Below are 23,112 nucleotides of genomic sequence, written 5' to 3'. Positions count from 1 at the left end.
TTCTTCTACTTTGAATAAGAGATTGCATTTAGTATTGCTTTAAGTCACACTTGGTGTGCTTTCCCACTCATCCTAATTCCCGCTCTTACCTTCTTGCAGGAGGTCAGGGGCCAGACGGAGGACACCACAAAGGAGGTGAGCAGCTGCCCTTCCCACGAAGCTCCTGCTCGGGTGCAGGGCGGGGCAGGGCAGGGCGGCGGACCGGGGCTTTATAAGGTAGTGAAGACCGGCCCCTCTGGTCACAACATCAGAAGCTGCCCAAACCTTAGGGGTATCCCCATTGGAATGTTAGTACTTGGCAACATGGTCAAGGCCATAGGCGAGGTACGCACTCATCCCAAATGCAATGTCTTAATGATGGCTAGGGTTGATGGAATTTTGTTTCGTAATAAACTGCAATTGATCAAATAAAAGCAAATCCCCACACAAACAAATCTCCTGAAACAGGATACTAAATTATCGGTGTAACCTGGGTGTCTTCATGCTCTTTATCTTTCACACTGTGCCTGTGCGATTTCTTACTATTATCCACTTTGTTCGGGTTTTCATACTGAACTGCTGCAGGAATCTCTTGCACGTTGATATTTGAAACTTTCACTTTTTCTTGAACGGAGTGTCATCCTCCCCTTCTCTTTTTTGGTTTTGGATGCTGTGGTGTGTCATGCTGTTCACTACCCTGCACTAGACTGGCTCGTCCAAGCCCGGGAGGTGCACCCTGCACTCACTAATACTTCCCATCTGTGTTCTGTTCCCCCCCCCCCCCAAATAATATAGTGTTTCAGGGAGTTGAGTGCATTTACTTTCAATAAGCAACCTCTCAACGAGTAAGTTTTGCTGGAGCCACATTGGTTTTGTTCCATAGTGTGGCGTGCTGACGACAACAAAATGATCAAATCCTTGTGTTCCTATATTGTGCATTGTGTATTTAAATTGATTCATTCTATGTTGCATGTTTAGTCCAATTTGTGTCATAGTCTGTGCAGTGATTACACTGGGATTGATGGAAAAAAAATAAAAATTATGAAGTGTCCCTAGATTGTATAATTTGTGGATGTACCCACTGTGACTGGGGTTGTTAACCATATCGTATTCGGAATAGAGTGTGGCATTTAGGTACAAAGAACACATTTTAAAGCAAATTTTCCCTATAGGAAATGTTCAGTGGACCCCCACTATTGGCGAAGGATAGGGACTTGGCCGTCCCACGAGTTGCGAAAATCCTCGTATAATTGATGGCTATTGGGGTGCGAGTGGTTGTCTGTTTCACCGGTGTCAAACTCAAGGCCCGGGGGCCAGATCAGGCCCGCCACATCATTTTATGTGGCCCGCAAAAACAAATCAAGCATGTCACCTTTCATGAGATTTGCTAAATTCTGTACTAAAATTAAAAATTATCATATGTAATAAATAATAATTAGATATATTGCAAGCATTTTCTTCTTACGTTATTACAGTAACTTGAACTATCGTTGAACAAACTATTTTTCTTGACTTCTGATTTCGAAACTGCCCTGTGAAAAACACTCCATTTTTTTTTCCATTTTCTTATTTTTACATGAATGGGATTTCCGCATTACAGACACCGCATTAACGTGAAAATTATTTTTTTCCCCTAATTGGACATAAGTGTTTTTCACAGGACAGCAAAGATATTTAATAATATAAGGAGGTGATTAAACATTTATATGGTTTTCCAGTCATAAGGGCCCTCCGAGAGAAACTGGAACTACAATGTGGCCCACGACAAAAATGAGTTTGACACCCCAGGTCTATTTCTACCCTGCGATTGGCTGACGACCAGTTCAGGGTTTACACCGCCTCTCGCTCGATGACAGCTGGGGTAGGACCCAGCACGCCCGCGACCCTTGAGAGGATAAGCAGTTCAGAGAATGGATGGATGGATGAAATGCATTAAACCCCCCAAATTCTTCAACAATGTTGAATAACCTCCGATATGCGTCCACAAAAGAATTTTGGCTCCCCCCAAAAAACAAAAAGTTAAAATATATAAAATTATGTACAAAATATACTGTATAAAATATTGAAAAAAAATAGTGGAAAAAAATCAGTGAATAGATTCCACGGGGGGCGAACCACGAGTATGCAGGGGTCCGCTGCGGCTTTCAAGTAAAAATAATAAAGTACTCAAGTTGAACTTTTGAGGCTGTTTTTCGTCATTCCGTTCCTATGGCAGCGACGTTAAGCCACAATTGTACTCAAGCCAAAATCTGCCGTTGTACCTAAATAGAGCAAAAATCTACCAGTACTTGCGCCTGGTTTGTAATTGTCTTTACATACTATAAGATGGTAGTAAACAACTACTTTTGTCTAATTGAAGCTTTCAACTCACTTCAGTTTGTTTCCTTGGCACCAAGGTGCCACCAGTGGATGCCCAAGCAATACTGTTATTTGTAAATATGCAGGGGTTTTTTGTAAATATTTTTGTGAAAAACACGTCTAAGCCCTAAACTTAAACCATCAATACGAACGTCAATAACTGAGCATGCAGTTCATTGCCCGCCGTTCGAAACGCTGCATGTCAGTATCATTTTAAGCTTGTTGCTTCCAGATCCAAAGGCTACATCCACTCTCATACAGTCTATGTTTTGATTTGAATAAATAAGGACCTTAATAAATTAAGACCGAGCGTGTGTTGGTTAGAAAGTTTGGATAAAGAGTGTTATGTGTGTACCAGGTGGTCAACTCAGAGGGAACATGGGTGCAGCTGGATAAAAACAGCGTTGTGGAGTTCTGCGAGAGTGATGAGGGAGAGGCCTGGTCGCTGGCCAGAGACCGCGGCGGAAACCAGTACCTTCGCCATGACGAGGGTAAGCCACATCCTCCATCATCATCTCCGTTCAACAAATGCAATCACTTCCTGGGTAACGTGATTAAATTTGCTCTCGCAGAACAAGCGCTGCTTGAGCACGGCGCCCAGACTCCGCCGCCGAGCCCTTTCTCAGTGCAGACCTTCAACAGAGTTGCAACATCCAATGGAGCTCAGGGCTTCGACTATGGAATCTCCAACAACAAAGGTCAGCTTGGGGATCGAATAGTTGTCAACACAGACAACTCTTATGGTCCATCATCCACATTATGGAACACATTTTGACCGTTGATCTACTATGCCTGATATTCAGCCGACACTCACCTGCCTCAACGTTAGGTACACTTGCACCTACAGTACCTCTTCCTTGACAAAGATTGGAGTGCTCAGTTTGGATTGATGACGCCAGAGATGTATTCATTTAACAAAATGTTAATTGTTGTGGTTCTACACAATATTTCCCTTAGGGCTGCACGATATTAAAAAAACATGGTGTTGAATGAATTTAACGCACTTAAAGAAATGACATTTTACTATCTAATGAAAGAATAAAAAAAATTCCGGGGGCTAAATAAGCAAGCTGAATGTAGTCTTGGCTTATTTATTGTAATGCCCCTAGACACTGTTCAACTCTTGGTTGGTGATGCTCATCTAAGATTGCATCTGACTATATTATATTATATTTATATAATATTTTTCAACATCTCCGTCGGCCCACTTCAGCCGAACACAGCATTGTAAAATACATAGACCATGATACTTTGCGCTGCTGAGCTGAGCCAATAGGAGCACATGACTGGCCAAGCCCATTTCTTTGTGAATGCTGTTATCATGTACAAAAACAGAATATTGTGATTTTTTTTTTTTCTAAGAGTTTTTTTTTTTTTTTTTTTTTTTTAACAATATCCTGAGCTTTTATGGGGTATCCTAAGCTTTTTATATATCGCCTACCTCTCCACAATATCGTGATAATTATGGTATTGTGAGCTTCATATCGTGACATTTGGATATCGTGACATCCCTAATAATGTCCATTTATATTTTTGTTTCAAATCTAAAAAGGTCATTCTAATCCTCTAAGGGAAATCAAAAGGACACCAATGTGAGCAGTCTTGTCTGATGGCAGAAATGTGTGCTAGTTTGGTATTCTTTTTTTTTACACCCTTGCAGACTTTAACCACTTTAATAAACACATGGTTACATTTATCTATTAACTGAACTGAGCATCTTACTGCTGGAAACACAGGATTTTCATTTGAGTTCAAATTTTGGACATTAGCACCAGTACTTGAGATCTTAAAAAAAAAAAGAGCCATTTCTCTGATTTCTATTTTGGTAGCTATGACATTTGAACAAGTGAAGCAATGTTCATTACAGGTGGTGCCATTGGTCGTGTTACAGACAATCAGGTTTCAGCCGTTCATGCATACATTTGCACAGTAGTTTCTTAAGCAATTGGAGGATGTCCAATGGGATACAATATGGCTGTCTAAAACCATGCATGTCAAATTTAAATCCTATAGTGGAAACTCAATTTGTACTCGACTGTATACTGCATATTTGTGTTGCAAGCAACATGACCGATAATCCCACTTCTGACCACCGTGTGGTGAGCGGACTGGTTATTGGAGTTTTGGTGATCCTATTTAGCTACAATAAGGGGGGGGGATTCTCAGATTGATGTGGTGCATTTTGAAGACTTTTAACCCCAGTTATATATTGAATATCAAACGGAGTTACTTTTGCAAAGGCAGAATACATGGTGCAGCTCTTGTATTGGCTCTCATTACATGGTGCAGGTGTACCTAATGAAGTCCTGCCTCAAACTTCACTAAACTCACTTGATCCACATTAAATTTGATTGTCCGCTTTTTCTATAGTCAATCATTTTAATAGAGATCCATGTGTAGTTGTTTTCCCCAAGATTTTTGAGTTAGCCAGTTTTTCACAGGTTTCATTTTGCACTTTCACAAGCTACATTCAGATGTCACCAATCCATTCTAAACATCACTTTTTCATTTGTTTATGCATGGTTTAACTGTATTGTAGGTAAGTGATGCCTAGCACCTCTGCAATGCCAAGCATCATGTCTGTGTTTTTTTTTTTCTTCAGTCAGCCTGCTGTAGTTTTTCTGGGCCACACCACTTCATACACATGTCACACTTAAAATGAAGATTGAACTACCCTCAGCCTCAAGTGTGGTGTCCCTCCCCTGTCCCAGTCGTCCCCTTTAGTCGAAGCTGTAGTTTCTCGACCTCCTCTGTCTCCGTGTTTGCAGGTGACCGGCTGAGCGCCATACTGAATTCCATTCAGTCTGGGCCCTTCGTCTCAGCAGCTCCCTCCTCAATGTTTGAGCAAGCCGCACAACCTCCCTCCTCTTCTTCCTCTTCCTCTTCCTCCTCCTCTTCCTCTTCCTCCCTTGTCCACAGTCCATTTGTGTTTGGACAGTCCCCCTCCCAACTGTCTCAGCCGCAATCACAGCTTCTGAGTAAGTGTGTCCAGTAATTAGTCAGCTCCCGATCAAAATTGTTGCTTTTTATCTATTTTTTCTTCATTTTTTACCTCCCTTGTTGCCCTCCTTCGCCCAGAATGTGTTGTAAGGCATCACATGCACTTATGTGTTGGTCCTTCAGCGGGAATACCTTTAACAAGTTTACCAGTCTATCATTGAATTGCTGTTGTTTTAAAAAGTAACAGGTGACATTGGATTGAAACACATATACCGCATTTCCTCAAGCAATGGCCTCTACACTAATAAACTTCATTTCTCGAATAGATGCCCCCCTCAGAAGAAAAGACACGCACTAAAAACATTTAATAGTAGTTATCTTTACTAGGACTAATAGCAACATGTGTCTGGGTATGACTTTGCCACAATAAATATAGCAGAAATGTAGTCTTAACAACTTTAAAATCTTCTGTCTTAGGTATTATAGAATGCATTTGTACAAATTAAGGCCTCCCACGTGAATAAATACCTTTCACCTAATAGTACTGTGCAGTGGACTAAATGTGAGGAAATATGGTCGTCACCTTTTTAAAACAATAATTCGAATCTCAATTGTAGACTTGTTAAAATTGAATTTTCATGGGCATGTGCTAACTTAAGAGGCTGAGTTACTTTATTTATTTTTAGCTTGCTCTGATTATTGAGACTTTTTTCCACCTTTTGCATCAGTTTTCCTTCTCCTCCATTTCCATTCTTAGGGACTTTTCATTAGCCGCTCTAAACAAGCATGGGTGTCGGCGCCCCTGCACAAAAAGTACTTTTTAACTATTGTGTCTGATGACCTCAGTAAACACATTTTTTTTCAGCTTTGAATACAATTACAGAGCTGTCGGTGTGAAATTGGCATTGGACATAACCCGTGTTAGCAGCTCTCTTCTTGTCTGACATGTTTTTTTGTGTCATGCTACATATTTTCTGCATTGAAAAAAAATTCTCTATCAGCTTCTCCTTAGAACACTTAATTGCATTACTTCTTTCAATTTCACCATCTTGATTAAACCCATTTCCTCTCCTGTGCTTTCTCTCCCTCTCTCTCATTTTCTGGCTCTGGTGGCATCCTTGCATTCCATGCCTTGTTTGTTTACCTTGCCACTTGTTTTCCGCTGTAGATGATTCACCACGCAGCCTTGCTTCTCGCGAGCGTGCGCGCAAAAGCGGCGTGGCCGCGACCGGGCATGCCACCGCTCTCTCATCTCTTGCTCTGAGGCAAAAGGGTGGGTAGTCAAATCTCGCATGCCCTCCCTCAGACCGAACAGAGGTTGGGTAGAAAGCGAATTTACTGTGCTTGGATTTTATAATCTTGTCATTAACATTTTCTGATCGGCTTTTGCCACCCCGCCACCCTAAAAAAGGAGGTCTAAATGTTCTAATTATGATGAACCACCCAAGACATACTCATGTGCTCATTCACCTTTGTTTTGACCTTTTATATCAGTTTAAAGCATCTTTTTTCTGTCACGTCAGAGTGTTATGTTATAGCTGAATCAATTAAAGGGGATTTATCATGTTTGCCATAATTTCTGTTGTACAGTCTTACAATGCTACCTGCTCATATTACAGATTCACACAGCGGAGTCATCGTTTAAAAAAAAAAAAAAAAAAAAAAAAAGACAAGCTTAAAACCAACACGAGTCCATTCTCAACTGCCTGTCAAATATTTTCTGTGTCACAATTCCGCACAGATTCAAAGTCACGAAGAAGGAGACTAAGTCCGCATGTAAACGTTCAGCATTTTTAGCGCGTATCAGAGCTGCATCTGAGGCGATTGTGAAGTTATCAGACAAAAGCAAAGGAGGATCCGAATCAATGTTCCCTCTAAGATGCACGCGTGAGCAATTGCGCAACGCTCTCACCCTCCCAGCGCGCACCATGCACACACATTACATTTCTATACCCATTCCTTCATTTCCACCACAGTTTGATCTACAAACAGTGTCAGTAGTGCGTTTATTCACAATAGAAGCATACACTCACACACACCACTGATGAAACGTAGCATGCGGCACGCAGCTTGCTCCATTCAGGAAGTCCAAACATGGCCGTAGCTCCTTAAATGATGCTCTTTCTTGCGTTTCAGAGGTCAGGCTGCCAGATATATTTGTGTTCTATTATTTGACATGTTTTCCATTATTGATGAGTGCACAATGTGGGACCATATTTATATTAATTGTATTGAGGCTTAATTATGCTTAAAATGACCAACGTGCAAAAAATAAAGGTAACAAGCTGACTAGGGCTAATTTTACTTGTGTCACAAATCACTATTCAATGATATGTTCTATTTTGATATATAGGTGGTTTGATTTTTGGGGGGGTTTGTTTGTTTTTGGTAACATACCTACATCATATAACTGGTTGGTGTCAGGCTTGGGCAGAAGTGTGCATGTCTGATGTTGCTCACCGTGGTCCAAGGAATGCTCAGGGAATTTGTGTGAATGCTCAGACGCATGGAAAATTAGAGGGAACATTGATCTAATATTTTTTTCTTTGATCTGGAAACACCATACTTTTACTGACTTGGCATACACTGCTTAATATTGATAACAGCCTGTCTTTCCACAGCACACATGATCAGTTCAAATTGCTGTCAAAATAGCTGAAAATCAATTAGTCATGCACAGCTTGCAACCTGTGCAGAAAAATAAATGCAAATCCGTTCAAAACAAATCTGAGAATGAGCATCATATATCCCCGTTAAAAGTGTATCATCGTTTCTCTGGAGTTTTCTGTTTTCATGTGACTGAATTATTGACATTTAGGTGAGCGAGGGAACCTGATGCCCGGTGCACGGTCCATGTCCCCAGCCTCCAAACACCGCCAGGAGAACCGTTCGCTCAAACAAGAAAGTCGAGGGAGCCGCACGTCGGAACATGGCAGAGTCAAGACGGGTCAAGAGGGGTCGCTGTCAGCCAGCGAAGCCCTCATACTGCGCTCCGATACGGCCAAACTGCGCTCTGACTCTCATAGCCGTTCTCATTCGCCGAATCACAACACTCTGCAGGCCCTCAAGTCAGACATCAGAACGTCAGGACATAGGTCTGAGTCTCCCAACCCCGGCTCGCGCTCCTCCTCTCCAAAACAAAAAGGAGTGCCCTCTTCTGGCAGGTCTAGTCCTTCCAGCACCTCCTCCCAGCATTCCTCTTCAACACACCACGACAAGAACACCCCACCTAAAGTCAGCCCGTCATCCAAAGCCTGGCTAGAACCACCCAGAGAGAGATCAAAATCCGATTCCTACACTCTGGACCCAGACACTCTTAGGAAGAAGAAGATTCCTCTTACAGAGCCATTAAGAGGTAGATCTACATCCCCTAAACCAAAACTGTCTCCCAAAGATCCAAACCAAGATGTTGTCGGTAACACAGAGAACCGTGTTCCTTCCCCGCACGTGACCCAAGAAAGCCTGCACAGCGAGGTGGTGGAGGTGTGTTCCTCAAGCACTCTACTTTCAAATGACGATGCAAATGATGAAAATGTGGAGCTGCAAGACTCTGAGGAGGCCTCGTGCAAGGTGCACTTTAGCATTGGCAAGGCTCCAGTCAAGGAGGAGCTGGAGAGCCGCTCTTCGCCCAAAGTCAGCCGCAAAACCTCCAGTCGGCACGCCCGGCCAAAGAAGGACAAATCCGGACCGCTTTTCAAAGGTGAGAGCGTGCAGAGGATATGCGAGCCTGCCAAGCAGGCCATGTCCCCATCTGTGGCAGAATGCTCCCGGGCAGTCTTTGCAGCGTTCCTGTGGCATGAAGGTATTGTCCACGACGCCATGGCCTGTTCGTCCTTCCTTAAGTTCAACCCGGATTTAACCAAAGAGCACGCGCCCATACGCAGCTCCCTCGGCGGGCAGGGTGCCGAGGAGAAGGAGAGCAAGCTCAAGAACCGCCACTCCCTTGAGATTTCCTCCGCGCTTAATATGTTTAACATTGCTCCGCATGGTCCGGACATCTCCAAAATGGGCAGCATCAACAAAAACAAGGTCCTCTCCATGTTAAAGGAACCACCATTGCCAGAAAAGTGCGAGGACGGCAAAGGGGACGCTGTTTCCTATGAGATGACCTCCCATCCGTCCATGAGAGCAAAATCCATCCTGCCTCTGACGCTCCAGCACTTGGTCGCATTCTGGGAGGATATCTCCTTGGCCACCATCAAGGCAGCAACTCAGAACATGATCTTCCCCAGCCCGGGGTCGAGCGCCATCCTGAAGAAGAAGGAGAATGAAAAGGACAGCAAAAAGGCCAAAAAGGAGAAGAAGAAGCGGGAAAAGGCTGAGGTGCGGCCGAGGGGCAATCTATTTGGAGAGATGGCACAGCTGGCAATGGGCGGACCGGAGAAGGACACCATCTGTGAGCTGTGTGGGGAATCTCATCCTTACCCCGTCACCTACCACATGAGACAGGCTCACCCAGGTAAAGAGAGATCACCTGTAATTTTCGTGTTGGCACGGAAAGTGACTCATTCCTAAAAGGACTGTCTATCTCATCCGGTCTTCAGGCTGCGGACGCTATGCTGGAGGGCAAGGGTATAACAGCATCGGCCACTTCTGCGGTGGCTGGGCTGGCAACTGTGGAGATGGAGGCATTGGAGGCAGCACCTGGTATCTAGTGTGCGATCGCTGCAGGGAGAAATACCTGAGGGAGAAGCAGACGGCAGCCAGGGAGAAGGTATCTTCTACTTCAACCTTTCTACTGTGTACTAACAGTTGATGCACCCTTCATCCATTTTCTTTTGCGCTGGTCTGGGTGTGCATCGTGTAGGCAGCATAGACCTAGGGATACCCAGACTTGACATCTGTCTTCACGCTACCTCCTCTGGTTCTGTGGGGGCCGAGGAGTTAAAAAAAAAAAAACATAAATGTGAGCTACAACACTTACAACGTAATTGAAAAAGCTAATTTGGTATCGACTCGGGCTGTCCCAGCTGACTACATCCTGGACTGGGAAATGGGTTATTGAGTAGGAACTGATTTTGGACAAACAGCTGTTTGAACTATTCAATTACATTTGATCAAGTTGTCAGACGAGATAGACTCCAGCTGACTACAACCGCAGGGCGAATGTGAATGGTGTATTGAGTGGGAATCGATCCAACACCTGCCATACGACTATGCACGACCAACTCTTTTGAATCACTTCATGAAATCCTCAATAGGATAAGTAGTATTGATAATGGATTAAATGGCTAGATTTAAGAAGACCGAATTCTCGAATGTCCCACAACGGAGACTTTGCATTGTGATCGGGCTTGTCTTGAACCGTAATCCCTTAGTTCCCTAAACCGAGTCCTTAATGCCAGGTACTAAAGGACTGAGCCACAACTGCCATTGTGGTCTCCAACCATACGTTTCCACCAAATTATCCAATAAATGTAATTTTTCTTGCTATCTTGCTTGACTTACTCAAATATCCATTCCTTGCCAGGTGAAGCAGTCCAGGAAGAAGCCACTGCAGGTGAAGACCCCGAGAGCCCTGCCTACCATGGAGGCCCACCAGGTGATCCGGGCCAACGCTTTGTTCCTGCTGTCCCTCAGCAGCGCCGCCGAGCCTAGCATGATGTGCCACCACCCTCCCCGGCCACTTCATTCCCAGCTGCTCCCCAGCCTCAAGGAGGGCGTGTCGGCCGAGCTTCCCAATAAAATGAGCTGCCTCTACCTACAGACACTCGCCAGGTAGCAAACCGACTTAAAGAATATAGCTTATGCGTACGCGTAACAATTATTACACATTCATCTTTAAGGCAACACACGGAGAACTTTGGCGCCTACCAAGATGACAATCTCTTCCAAGATGAGATGAGGTATTTGCGGTCCACGTCGGTTCCTGCACCCTACATTTCGGTTACCCCCGACGCCTGCCCTAATGTTTTTGAGGAACCGGAGAGCAACATGAAGTCAATGCCTCCCAGGTAAAATACATCTTTCACTTAACCTCACTTACAGGTTCAGCTCTAACATTTTTCTGTTTTATTTTTGTTACCCTACCACAGTCCAGGCAAAGGCGCAATCAGTTGCTTTTGTTGTTTGTCTGCAACACTTGCAACCCTCCATGATTATGAGCCCCAAAACAAGTGGGCTGCTCACATACGTTGCCGAAATTATTGCATCACGGTGTCCAACACATAAAACCTAATGTTTCCTTCTTTTTTAATTTGATTGTATCGAGGCTAGGTAGACGTATAGTGGGTACATTAGCCATGCAGCTGATTTATATTTTGTGACTGTAAACCTTGATCTTGACGCCTAAATTCACAAGTAAAGGATAAAAAAACAAAGCCCCTCGGCAATAAACGACATCATGTCATACCTGTATAAATGTGGGCTATCAAGATCAGTAATTATTTTGACAATATACCCTCATGTGATTACATAATAATCATAATAAAAAAAATTTATTTTGCTTAAAAAAAAGTCATTGTTCTCACACAGTTGTGAATCATATTGATTAATGCAAACACTACATTTTTGTTCTTGCATATACAGTAGAAGGCTTGATGGTACACTAGTGGTTGGCACATCTGCCTCACAGTTCTGAGGTTCGGCCCCTGGCCTTCCTTTGTGGAGTTTGCATGTTCTCCCCGTGTTTATGTGGATTTTCTTTTTAGTCCAGCTTCCTCCCACATTCCAAAAACATAGATGTTAGGTTGACTGAAAACTCTAAATTGTCCATAGGTATGATTGTGAGTGTGAATGTTTTTTTTTTTTTTTTTTTTTTTAAATATATATGGGCCTTGTGATTGGCTCTTGACCAGTTCAGAGTGTATCTTAACTCTTACCCAAAGTCAGCATTAATAAGCCCCAGTTCACCCGCAACCCTGATTTCAACAAGCGCTGTAGAAAATGGCTTCATATAGCGTTTGTCAATAATGTAGGCTAAATATATGCCATCTATCATGTGCTGTCTTTCAGTCTCGAGACCAGCCCGATCACAGACAGCGACACAGCCAAGCGCACCGTTTTCCAGAGGTCTTACTCCGTTGTTGCCTCAGAGTACGACAAGCAGCACTCACCCTCTCCAGCCAGAGTCAAAGCCGTGCCGAGACGCAGAGTCCACAGCGGTGATGCGGGTAATTCAGCTCGACGCGTTGAACATTTGCATATGTTGTGCGAGCATCATTTCTAATGATCTGTTTCTTGTCCTTTTTACAGAGGTGGGTTCTTCCCTGTTGCGCCACCCTTCCCCTGAACTGTCCAGGTTGATTTCTGCCCACGGCTCCCTGAGCAAAGGGGAGAGGAACTTCCAGTGGCCCGTGCTGGCATTTGTCATCCAGCATCACGATCTGGAAGGCCTGGAGGTGGCCATGAGACATGCACTGAGGAAGTCTGCATGCCGGGTTTTTGCCATGGAGGTACAGCAGTTCAATCTCCCCTTTACAGATATTATAAAAACTGGTCAAACTATTGTGTATAACTCTACCGAAACACATTTTTTTCAAGAATATGTTCCGAGCAGGCCCACTAGTTGAAATACGGCATTCTGATTAATATTCTGTTTGTGGAATATGAGTTAAGCAGTAAAATCCACCCATTTTTAGCTCAGAGCAGTTGTAATGTCATCTTCAGTTGACATAAGTGATAAAATGGCCGCCCCCAGAGATGGCTAAAAACGGGTGGATTAACTCTTATTCCACAAATGCAATATTTATCAGAATGCCCTGTTTCAACTAGTGTGTAGAACATATTCTTGAAAAAAATGTGCTTGGGTTCCTCATACAACTCACTTCTTCCCAAACAATCATGCCATGTTGTTTGTCGTTCAGTAAATAACACAGTAGAGCAGTGATTCTCAAGACATTTTTGTCTTGTTTACCCCCGAACCCTTCGTCATACCATGAGTACCCCGTCAACTCAAACCTTTTGATGATTCTCCAAAAGTAGAATGTAACACAACTGATTTTTAATTGAAAATGATTTTATTTTTTCTCCTTCTTTTTAACATTTAAGTCTTATTTTTAACTGACAATAAACATAAATATGTTGCCTTGAAAAATAAATTTGTACTATAAATTAATAAAAATCAAAATAAGTAATAAAACCGCCTTTGTTACGTATAAAGTCATGTCATGTCATTTTCCAAACCGCTTATCCTATACAGGGTCGCGGGGAGTTGCTGGAGCCTATCCCAGCCGTCAACGGGCGAAGGCAGACTACACCCCGGACTGGTCGCCAGCCAGTCGCAGGGCACTACGTATAAAGTATTATAACATTTACCACAAAAACTAGAGCTCATTTGAATAAGTCCCCATTAAAAAGGCATTTAAACTTTAATTATCAAAAACCCCAGGGAAACAATTTGTAGCACACACTGCACACATACCATTTTATTGACGGGCAGATGAAATGGCTGAGAATATTTACTTGGAAATCAAATATTAAATGTTTCCACGTACTCACTGCAATGTGCTCACGTACCTCTGGTTGGGAAACATTGCAGTAGAATATAGAGTATGTGGCACCTCAAAACATTTCCATATAAGAGCAGCAGATGTCACAATTTTTCCATCGCAGCGAGTTGATTCGTATGCGAGGGTCAATCGCCAGTTTTGCATGTGTAAGTCGTTGAATGTTATTTGTTCATGGTTGTCAAGTTCAGTCGCCAGTCAGTTTGAGGTGGGGCTGATATAAACCTCCCCTTATCTGCAATTGAGTAAATACAAATCCCCAATCAGTTGCTTACAGAAATACAATAATAAGGTAATGCCGTATTTTGACTGCTAGGCATTCCACAATATCTGATTTGCTTCAAATTTGATGAATTAGGACGATAAATATATATTACGACACTATGGTGCCTTGACTACAGGTAAATTCTTCCACGGCAAACTCATCTGACTTTGTTCATTTTAGTATGATAATGCTAACACTGATATATATTTTTGGTGTCCCATCAGGCATTCAACTGGCTCTTGTGCAACGTGATCCAGACCACTTCCCTGCATGACATCCTGTGGCATTTTGTAGCGTCTCTCACTCCATCGCCCTTTGAACCAGAGGATGAGGAAGATGATGAGAACAAGGCCAACAAAGAAAACGTTGAACAGGTGTGGGGTTGTTCAAAAATATTGCTTTTGTATGAGGGAGTCTGCATTTTCTTATTGTGGGTCATGATCACACCTGACAGGAACGAGACCTCGGCGTTTGTGAGCACCCTCTGTCCGACATCGTTATCGCAGGGGAGGCGGCCCACCCGCTCCCCCACACTTTCCACCGCCTCCTTCAGACCATCTCCGACCTCATGATGTCACTTCCTAGTGGAAGCTCGCTTCAACAAATGGCGCTAAGGTATCATACCTCCTTTGTTTTTGTTTTTGTTCAAGGGAAGTCAACCCAAACATTTTTTTTCAAGAATATGTTCTATGCAGGCCCACTAGTTGGAACAGGGCAATATGATTAATATGAAATATGAGTTAAGCAGCAAAATCCACCCGTTTTTAGCCATCTCAGGGGGCGGCCATTTTGTCACTTCTGTCGACTGAAAAATCACATTACAACAGTTGAGGGCTCAAATAACGACCAATCATGGCTTACCTGTTTTCTGAAGCTGAGCCATGACTGGTCGTTATTTGAGCCCTGAACAGTTGTGATGTCATTTTTCAGTCGACAGAACTGACAAAATGGCCGCCCCCTGAGACAGCTAAAAATGGGTGGATTTTGCTGCTTAACTCATATTTCATATTAATCATATTGCCTTGTTTCAACTAGTGGGCCTGCATAGAACATATTCTTGAAAAAAATATGTTTGGGTTGAGTTCTACTTTGACCAGTTTTAAGCTTTTTGCAGTTTTGAAAGGTTGTCTCTCGCTCTTGTAGGTGCTGGAGTCTCAAGTTCAAGCAGTCCGATCACCAGTTCCTCCACCAGAGCAACGTCTTTCACCACATCAACAACATACTGTCCAAGTCGGACGACGGCGACAGCGAGGAAAGCTTCAACATCAGCGTTCAATCGGGCTACGAAGCCATTAGCCAGGCAAGCAACCCAGCATTCGGGTACTGCTGCTGAAATATTCGCAAGATGCGCTGACTCTAATGCATCGTCGCCCGATAGGATCTCTGCCTGGTGACCTGTCTGAAAGATCTGACCAGCGTGGTGGACATCAAGACCTCCAGTCGTCCTGCCATGATTGGCAGCCTGACGGACGGCTCCACTGAGACCTTCTGGGAGTCCGGGGACGAGGACAAAAACAAAACCAAGAGCGTCACCATCAGCTGTGTGAAAGGCATCAATGCCTCCAATGTGTCTGTTCATGTGGACAACTCCAGAGATCTTGGGGTAAGAGACAGCGTTGTGTGTTCAATGGACCTGGGATGTTTGCTTTTTATCTTCATTCTCCCCCCTAATTCATAGAACAAAGTGACCTCAGTGACCTTCCTGTGTGGAAAGGCTATAGAAGACCTTTGCAGGATAAAGCAGGTGAGACGAGTGAGAAAATATCTATATACTCAGGGAAGCAGATGCATAGTTCATCATCGTTCTGACTCATAGCGAGCACCCTAAACGTAAACCTTTTCCATCTCAGGTTGACCTAGACTCGCGTCACATGGGTTGGGTGACAAGCGAGCTACCCGGGGGAGATCACCACGTGATTAAGGTGGAGCTGAAAGGGCCCGAGAACACGTTGCGGGTGCGCCAAGTGAAGGTGCTGGGCTGGAAAGACGGCGACAGCATCAAGATCGCTGGTCAGATCTCCGCCAGCATGGCGCAGCAGAAGAATTGTGAGGGCGAAACGTTGCGCGTGTTTCGCCTCATCACATCACAGGTAAACATAAATGCTCATCATATTCGTATTTGTCTGTGTCTTCTACATACAAAGGCAAACATAAGTCATGTCACGTTTACACCTGCACGTCACCCGTCTGTAAAACGGCCGTTCTGATGAATTGTAGTCGCACATGTAAACACCAGCTGGGAATAGAACACCTCACATGTAAACAGTTGACCTGAGGCCTCCCATCGGAATGATTTCAATTAGAATGACAAAGATGTTTGCATGTAAACCCGGCTAATGTTCAATTACCACTCCGAGTGAATTGAATTGTGTTTTGCCTTGAGGGATTCAAATGAGTATTCAAGTCAAATTAAAAAGTAGGAAAAAAAAGAACTCCAGCACAACATACATTTTTTTACTAAAGTGATGTAAAATTTACAAAAGTTTTAAGCATTTTCGTTATAATAACAAGGGTATATCTGTTGATATATTTAATTTTGACACTTCTAATTAGTCGGAAGGAGAAAAAAATCACAATGTTCTACTACCTTACACTGAGGCGTGCGGTGTCCATTGCGAGGACCAAATCTGCCTGTGATGTTTATGATTAACCGAGACATCTTTTTTGTGTACGCCTAGGTATTTGGGAAGCTTATTTGCGGAGATGCAGAGCCAACCCCAGAGCAGGAGGAGAAAAATCTGCTTTCGTCTCCAGAAGGAGAGGAAAAGGTCTGCACTGAGAATTTCCACTGTATGCTTGTCAACTTTTTAGTGACGCCTCCCTTAATTTATTGTAATTTTCGAATAGGTACCATCAGACGCAGACCTCAAAGAGCACATGGTCGGAATCATTTTCAGCAGGAGCAAACTTACCAACCTGCAGAAACAGGTCAGGTTCAAGACCCAATCAGCATAGGATTCGAGTCAACTGCAAAAGACAATGTGTATTTGTTCTTCTTCACAGGTGTGTGCGCACATCGTCCAGGCCATCCGCATGGAGGCGACGCGCGTGAGAGAGGAGTGGGAGCACGCTATCTCCAGCAAGGAGAACGCCAACTCGCAGCCGAGTGACGACGATGCCTCCTCGGATGCCTACTGCTTTGAGCTGCTGTCCATGGTGCTGGCACTGAGCGGCTCCAATGTGGGGCGCCAGTACCTCGCGCAGCAACTGACGCTCATGCAGGACCTGTTCTCACTGCTGCACACCGCCTCGCCACGAGTACAGAGACAGGTGAGCGAGGCCATAGAGAAAAAAGGGTTTGTGCAGTGCTCGTAAGAGTGCTTGTTGTCCCGAGAACCGATTGCCAGCCTTTTATCCAATTTCTCAATTCACCTCAATAAAGATTGGCAAACAGTGGTTTAAAGATGGCCTGCATCCACATTGTTGCAAGTGCTTTGGGCAGCATTCTAGTCAAAATCAAAATTAAATCATATCCAGGAGACCGGCATAAGCTTAAAAAATCATTTCATATTTTTACATGAAGGAACAACAACCATACAGCAAAAGCAGTGATTGTTCTTTGAGCCACTCCTCACAAAGTATGGACTGTGTTGTCTACTTACCATTACATTTTCTTTTCCCAAGAGGTTTCTCTTAACTGACTTCGTCATTCTTTGATATATTAATCAAACAGGAATTGTTGCCAAGACCCAAACATACTCAACAATCTAATACGTCAATAATTAATATTAATCAGAATACCGTGTTTAGACTAGTGGGGGCACATATATTACTGTCAAGAAAATGTTTTACCTGAGTCCCTCTTTAAGCAAGTCACTGTTGTGTTATATAAGAATTTACAGAAACCAATGTATGGTAAAATACCGTTTACGTCAATTATTCTTCTCAATATGACAGTAGTAAAACAGGAATCGGAGATTCTCCCATCACTTTATTCATATTTCGATATTTCCCGTAGTTAATCAGTGAAAAATACCCATTCCTAGTCAAAAGATGACTCGAAATCCATCTTTTAGTATTTCATCATTCCCAGGGTGACAGGCCGTGCCGTGTGTGCCTTATTCCAGGTGACGTCGTTGCTCCGACGGGTCCTTCCGGAGGTGACGCCGGTGCGACTCGCCAGCATCATCGGGGTGAAGTCTCTGCCGCCGGCGGACATCAGCGACATCATCCACTCGACGGAAAAGGGCGACTGGAATAAGATGGGCATCCTGGACATGTTCTTGGGCTGCATCGCCAAAGCGCTCACCGTGCAGCTGAAGGCCAAAGGGACCACCATCTCTGGCACTGCCGGCATGGCCGCTGGCAAAGGGGTGACCACTGTCACTCTGCCAATGATCTTTAACTCTAGGTGGGTCGGCTCCCTGTGGTAGAAAGATTGCGGGTCTTGCTGCCTTGACTTTTGTCATCAATTAGTGAAAGCATGCCTTATAGGGTTGATACCAAGCCCATAATTTGGCCATTGAAAAATTCTCCATTTGACATGACCTGGCAAAGCGTCTTCTATAGTCACTGATCCCATTCAATCAAATGCTAAAACAAGCATAAGGCGATAACAACTCAACACTTTCTGAAGGCAAAGAAATTGAATTAGCCAAGTGAGTCACCAGATGTCAACCCAAAAAAGTATGCTTTTTACTTACTAAAGACAATAGTGAATGCAGCAAGACCCATCTTCAATCATCGAGTAAAGGTTAAGCCATCTCCTTTACTCTCCGTTCACATTCAGTGAAATGCTGAAAACCTATCAGAAGGATACTGACTTTAAACATGCAGCAATTTTTTAAGGTAAAGACCTGGATTGTGTTGTCCAATTGATAGGGCAGATGGATAACAACTATAAACGTACTGTTAGAGCAAGTGAAGACTTTTTAAAAGAAAAGAAATCAGTCAGTCACTTTGAGCCCGACCCAATAGAACAAGCTTTTCACTTACTAAAGAACCTAGTCAAAGTAGCAAGACACAAACGAGCAGCAATCAAAGGTGGTTAGAGTAAAGGCCTTTCTATAATCCCTGATTCATTTTTATGTAAGTATGTTTGTATTTGTGTTCAGCTACATCCGGCGAGGGGAGAGTCACTGGTGGATGAAAGGCTCCACCCCTCCTCAGATTGCAGAGATCATCATCAAACTGGTCAAAGACATGGCAGGAGTAAGCACTTTTCTTTGGGATCGCATGCACTCGTTTGCCACCAAGGTATTCCTATAAGGTGGCTCTGATTGTCATTTACAGGGTCACCTTTCAGACGCGTGGTCACGAGTCACGAAAAACGCAATAGCTGAGACTATCATAGCACTCACCAAAATGGAGGAGGAGTATCGGTCGCCTGTTCGCTGCATTGCCACCACAAGAGTATGCAGTTTACTAGGCTTCAGTCTAAGACTACTTCTTCTTTCTTGGTATTCATGTTTCATGTGTTGTTTCCTTATTCGTGCGCTAGCTGTGGCTGGCACTAGCTTCCCTGTGTGTGCTGGATCAAGATCATGTGGACAGGCTGTCTTCTGGTCGATGGATGGGCAAAGACGGACAACAGAAGCAGATGGTAAGAGTTACAGTAAAAGAGAAAAAAATGGTTTAAAAAAAGTGTACCATAGATGTAAAAAGAGAGAAGTGGTTTATGAGTAGATTTTGCCATAATAGAAGCTAAAATGTAATTGCTGACAAAATTTCATTCAAATGAGAATCATGACAGGTTTTTGGCGGTTTGGGGATTAGAAAAATATCTCCCTAAACAACTATGTTACACATGATATAGCCAATTTGAATCATTCATGTTTTGTCGCAGGACAAATTAGATAAAACGTCAACAGAGACACATGCATTTTTTTTCACAATTTAAAACCATTCCCAGAAGTCATAATGAAAGATATCAGATATTCTTTGGTCTAAATACACAATGACGATATAGATTACCAATAAAAGTAATGTGGAATAACTGAGCGACCATCTTTATCATTTTTTTTTTCTCTTCACAGCCAATGTGCGACAACCACGACGACGGCGAGACGGCGGCCATCATCCTGTGCAACATGTGTGGCAACCTGTGCACTGACTGCGACCGCTTCCTCCACCTGCACCGACGCACACGCTCTCATCAGAGACAAGTCGGCATTTGACAGCTTTTTTTAAAATGTGCACTATTACGTGAGGGTTGGCGTTTGTTAACTGCTTTTACGGTGTCTGTTGTCAGGTGTTCAAGGAGGAAGAAGAGGCCATCAAGGTGGACCTCCACGAAGGCTGCGGTAGGACCAAGCTCTTCTGGCTCATGGCACTGGCCGACTCCAAAACAATGAAAGCCATGGTGGAGTTCAGAGAACACACAGGTAAATTGACGTGCTCCACGCAACACACAGCAGGGATACTTTTCCCTCTAACCTTCCCGGACATGTTTTTCCAGGTAAGCCTGCGTCCAGCAGCTCGGATGCATGCAGGTTCTGCGGGACAAGGAATGGAACTGAGCTGTCGGCGGTTGGAAGTGTCTGCTCTGACCCAGACTGTCAGGTAAACAATTTTTTTCGATTAAATCTTTTGGTGACAGCGTAGAGCGGCATCCTTCAACATGTGATCCCTCCACAAATGTTGTGTATGTGTCCTTGCTTGTCTTCCCAAAAGCCACCAGATTTATTTGTTCCATCTGACATTTTTATTTAGTTTCTTTCACTTTAATTTGATATCAAAAGTAATATACAGCTGACATAGTTTAATATTATTCAAGATTATTATTATTATCACACACAAAGTCCCTATTTTTTTTAAATCCTTTCGTAGTCTGATTTCTAATTGTAATGAGATGTGTATACGATAGTTTAAAGGAGATGACATGCATTTTTAGAAATTTAAAACATTTTTAGAAATTGCTCCCGGGTGTCTTAATAATAGGCTCGAGAATCACAATGCGCCGCTTTATTTTTCAACAAGCCTGATAAACTCAATTTGCTTAGATATGTTACTTAGATATTCTATATTTCAAATGAAGTCCAACTTTTTGGTTGCCACTGTGTAATTCTTACCTTCCTTATCTGCTTTGAGTAAATAGTTGGACACTATGAGAAAATATATTGAATGAATCAAGTTTTACGCTGTTGAGCTTTTGTTGACACAGGTTTTTAGACCCTTAGTGTATAAAGCCTGTCATGTTATGATTATTCTTTGGCCGTTTACCTCCTTCGAAGCTACGCACATGTGCTTCCTTTGTTACTGGTAAAGCTCTTTGCTATGAGTTATTGATTACATTTCCAGGTCGTACTTACCCTGTTTCTTCTCTTTTGTAAGCACGTTTGTCACAGACAAGGCAATAATGATGAAAGTGAAAATACACAATGAGCTGTTGAGCAGGAGCGCAGGTTGAATGGTTTCTGATTCGGAGGCGAATAGAGGTTGATGCAACCGCGAAAAGTGACGTTGAACGAGTTGTACACATTGAAGCTCTGATTCATGGTGAACAATTCAGGCAAAATGTCTCACAGCTGTGTTAACTGCTCCCACGGTGAGGGCCATTTGCATTTCACCCGAGCTGGATAATTGGATGTGAATAGCTCCAGCCAGCAAGCAGTGGCACAATTGTTGCTAATTTGTAACTCAGGTACTCAGGTATGGGTTATTCCGGGTTATTCCTTGCAGCATCTTTGTTTCTGGTGGAGAAGAAGGTGGAGGGGTCCAATTTAATAGTCAACACTAATAACTTAGTGTTGTGTGTGCTAAGACACCCCACCAGAAGGTTTTTGGGTTTTACATGAGAGCCATTAGAGCGATTGAGTCTTCTTAATTTTACTGCGATTTTGGGCTCCTGAATAAGGATGGCAGTAACTGCATTGCATTGTCTGCCTCAACTACAGCTGCAGCTCAGTAAATTAGAATATGCGCATTTATTTTAGTAGTTCAATTCCAAAAATGAAATTCACATTACACAGATTTGTTAAACACATTGGAAAATGCTTTTCAGAAGGTTATTCCCTATTTTAACTCTGGATTAAAAAACATTTTGATACGTTCATTATTTATATTTTATGTTATAATCATCAGAATGATAGAATTTTAACCATGCGATATTTCATTCTGTGTGGTGAGTCTATATTCTGTTATTTTCACTTTTGAATTGAAGTACTGAAATAAATTGAGTTTTTGCATTGTCAGGGCATGCTACTTGTACCTAATTCAAATGGAGTGGTTCAAAGGTTACTCGCTGTCTTAAACCCAGCATGTTCACCCACGGTTATGTTTGGTACCTTGTTCTTCTCCTTCGGGGAGCACAATTTATTTTCAAAACGTGTCGTTTTTCCTTTCTCATTCCCTTTTTCCTCCCACAGGAATACTCCAAACTAGCGTGCAGCAAGACGCACCCATGTGGGCACCCGTGTGGCGGAGTCAAGAACGAGGAGTCGTGCCTCCCGTGCTTGCACGGCTGCGACAAGAACACGGGCTGTTTGAAGCAAGATGCCGATGACATGTGCATGATCTGCTTCACTGAGGCGCTTTCTGCTGCCCCCGCTGTACAGGTATGTCCTCCCACCACGGATTCCATTAAGAAATCCGAAGAATAAGCGTGTCATAATTATGCTTACTTTGTATTTTTTTTCTCAATGATAAAAGGAATCATGTCTATTTGTGGGGTACAGTTTTGTTTGTTCAGTGGACAATGTATCTGGTGACTAATTGAGAAATAGCAGCCACTGGACTCGCGGCCATTTGAGTAAAGGGTTCATTTCTGAGCCCATTTGAACTCTGTTGATAACCAAAACAGCAGCACCTACCAAGGCATCTGAGGTCTACAGTCTTATCGTGTGTTGTAAACAAGTCACTCCACAATGCTGTGTGCAGGTTCATGTGAAGTATTGTTTTTTTATTTGATTTTGACAAAATCTAAAGAAATTTGGCTAACATTGTTTTATATAATTCCAACCAAATCTTACAAATAAAGGCTTTTATAAACAACTCCCCCAATCTGTAGTTGAATAAATTCACACAGCCGCTGTATAAATAAATATGGTCTAAAATGATTTTTTTAATGGCAGTTTTACAAACAAAGACCTCCTGTCTAAAAACAGTGGCCCATCTGCTAAAAGAGCAATTTTTAATAAAAAAATAAAAATATATAAAAAATCTAAACATATATATAACTAAATA

General features: G+C 43.0%; 1 protein-coding gene across 18 annotated transcripts in view; it reads left to right on the top strand.

Annotated features, from left to right (window-relative positions):
* Positions 1–23,112, top strand: part of mycbp2 (MYC binding protein 2) — a 74,903-nt gene that overhangs the window by 49,052 nt on the left and 2,739 nt on the right. For 9 of the 18 annotated variants that reach the window (XM_086050736.1, XM_086050745.1, XM_086050742.1 and 6 more), the window contains 28 exons: positions 100–324; positions 2,696–2,828; positions 2,910–3,035; positions 5,106–5,315; positions 6,446–6,550; positions 8,096–9,736; positions 9,822–9,991; positions 10,748–10,995; positions 11,064–11,231; positions 12,232–12,389; positions 12,472–12,671; positions 14,214–14,363; positions 14,444–14,604; positions 15,133–15,289; positions 15,368–15,592; positions 15,668–15,733; positions 15,840–16,079; positions 16,668–16,757; positions 16,837–16,917; positions 16,993–17,259; positions 18,057–18,340; positions 19,044–19,140; positions 19,222–19,341; positions 19,430–19,531; positions 19,965–20,093; positions 20,180–20,312; positions 20,387–20,490; positions 22,296–22,484. In XM_086050736.1, coding sequence (XP_085906862.1) covers positions 100–324; positions 2,696–2,828; positions 2,910–3,035; positions 5,106–5,315; positions 6,446–6,550; positions 8,096–9,736; positions 9,822–9,991; positions 10,748–10,995; positions 11,064–11,231; positions 12,232–12,389; positions 12,472–12,671; positions 14,214–14,363; positions 14,444–14,604; positions 15,133–15,289; positions 15,368–15,592; positions 15,668–15,733; positions 15,840–16,079; positions 16,668–16,757; positions 16,837–16,917; positions 16,993–17,259; positions 18,057–18,340; positions 19,044–19,140; positions 19,222–19,341; positions 19,430–19,531; positions 19,965–20,093; positions 20,180–20,312; positions 20,387–20,490; positions 22,296–22,484 — 5,979 coding nt within the window. The remainder of the gene's footprint in view (positions 1–99; positions 325–2,695; positions 2,829–2,909; positions 3,036–5,105; positions 5,316–6,445; positions 6,551–8,095; positions 9,737–9,821; positions 9,992–10,747; positions 10,996–11,063; positions 11,232–12,231; positions 12,390–12,471; positions 12,672–14,213; positions 14,364–14,443; positions 14,605–15,132; positions 15,290–15,367; positions 15,593–15,667; positions 15,734–15,839; positions 16,080–16,667; positions 16,758–16,836; positions 16,918–16,992; positions 17,260–18,056; positions 18,341–19,043; positions 19,141–19,221; positions 19,342–19,429; positions 19,532–19,964; positions 20,094–20,179; positions 20,313–20,386; positions 20,491–22,295; positions 22,485–23,112) is intronic. The other 9 variants (XM_086050752.1, XM_086050748.1, XM_086050743.1 and 6 more) reach the window with 6 other exon arrangements.

The sequence above is a fragment of the Filicampus tigris genome, chromosome 14 (assembly GCF_054856515.1).
Source record: "Filicampus tigris isolate MCC_2025a chromosome 14, RoL_Ftig_1.0, whole genome shotgun sequence".
NCBI lineage: Eukaryota > Metazoa > Chordata > Actinopteri > Syngnathiformes > Syngnathidae > Filicampus > Filicampus tigris.
Note: the sequence above shows the minus strand (reverse complement) of the source record. Positions and strands in the feature narration are given on the sequence as shown.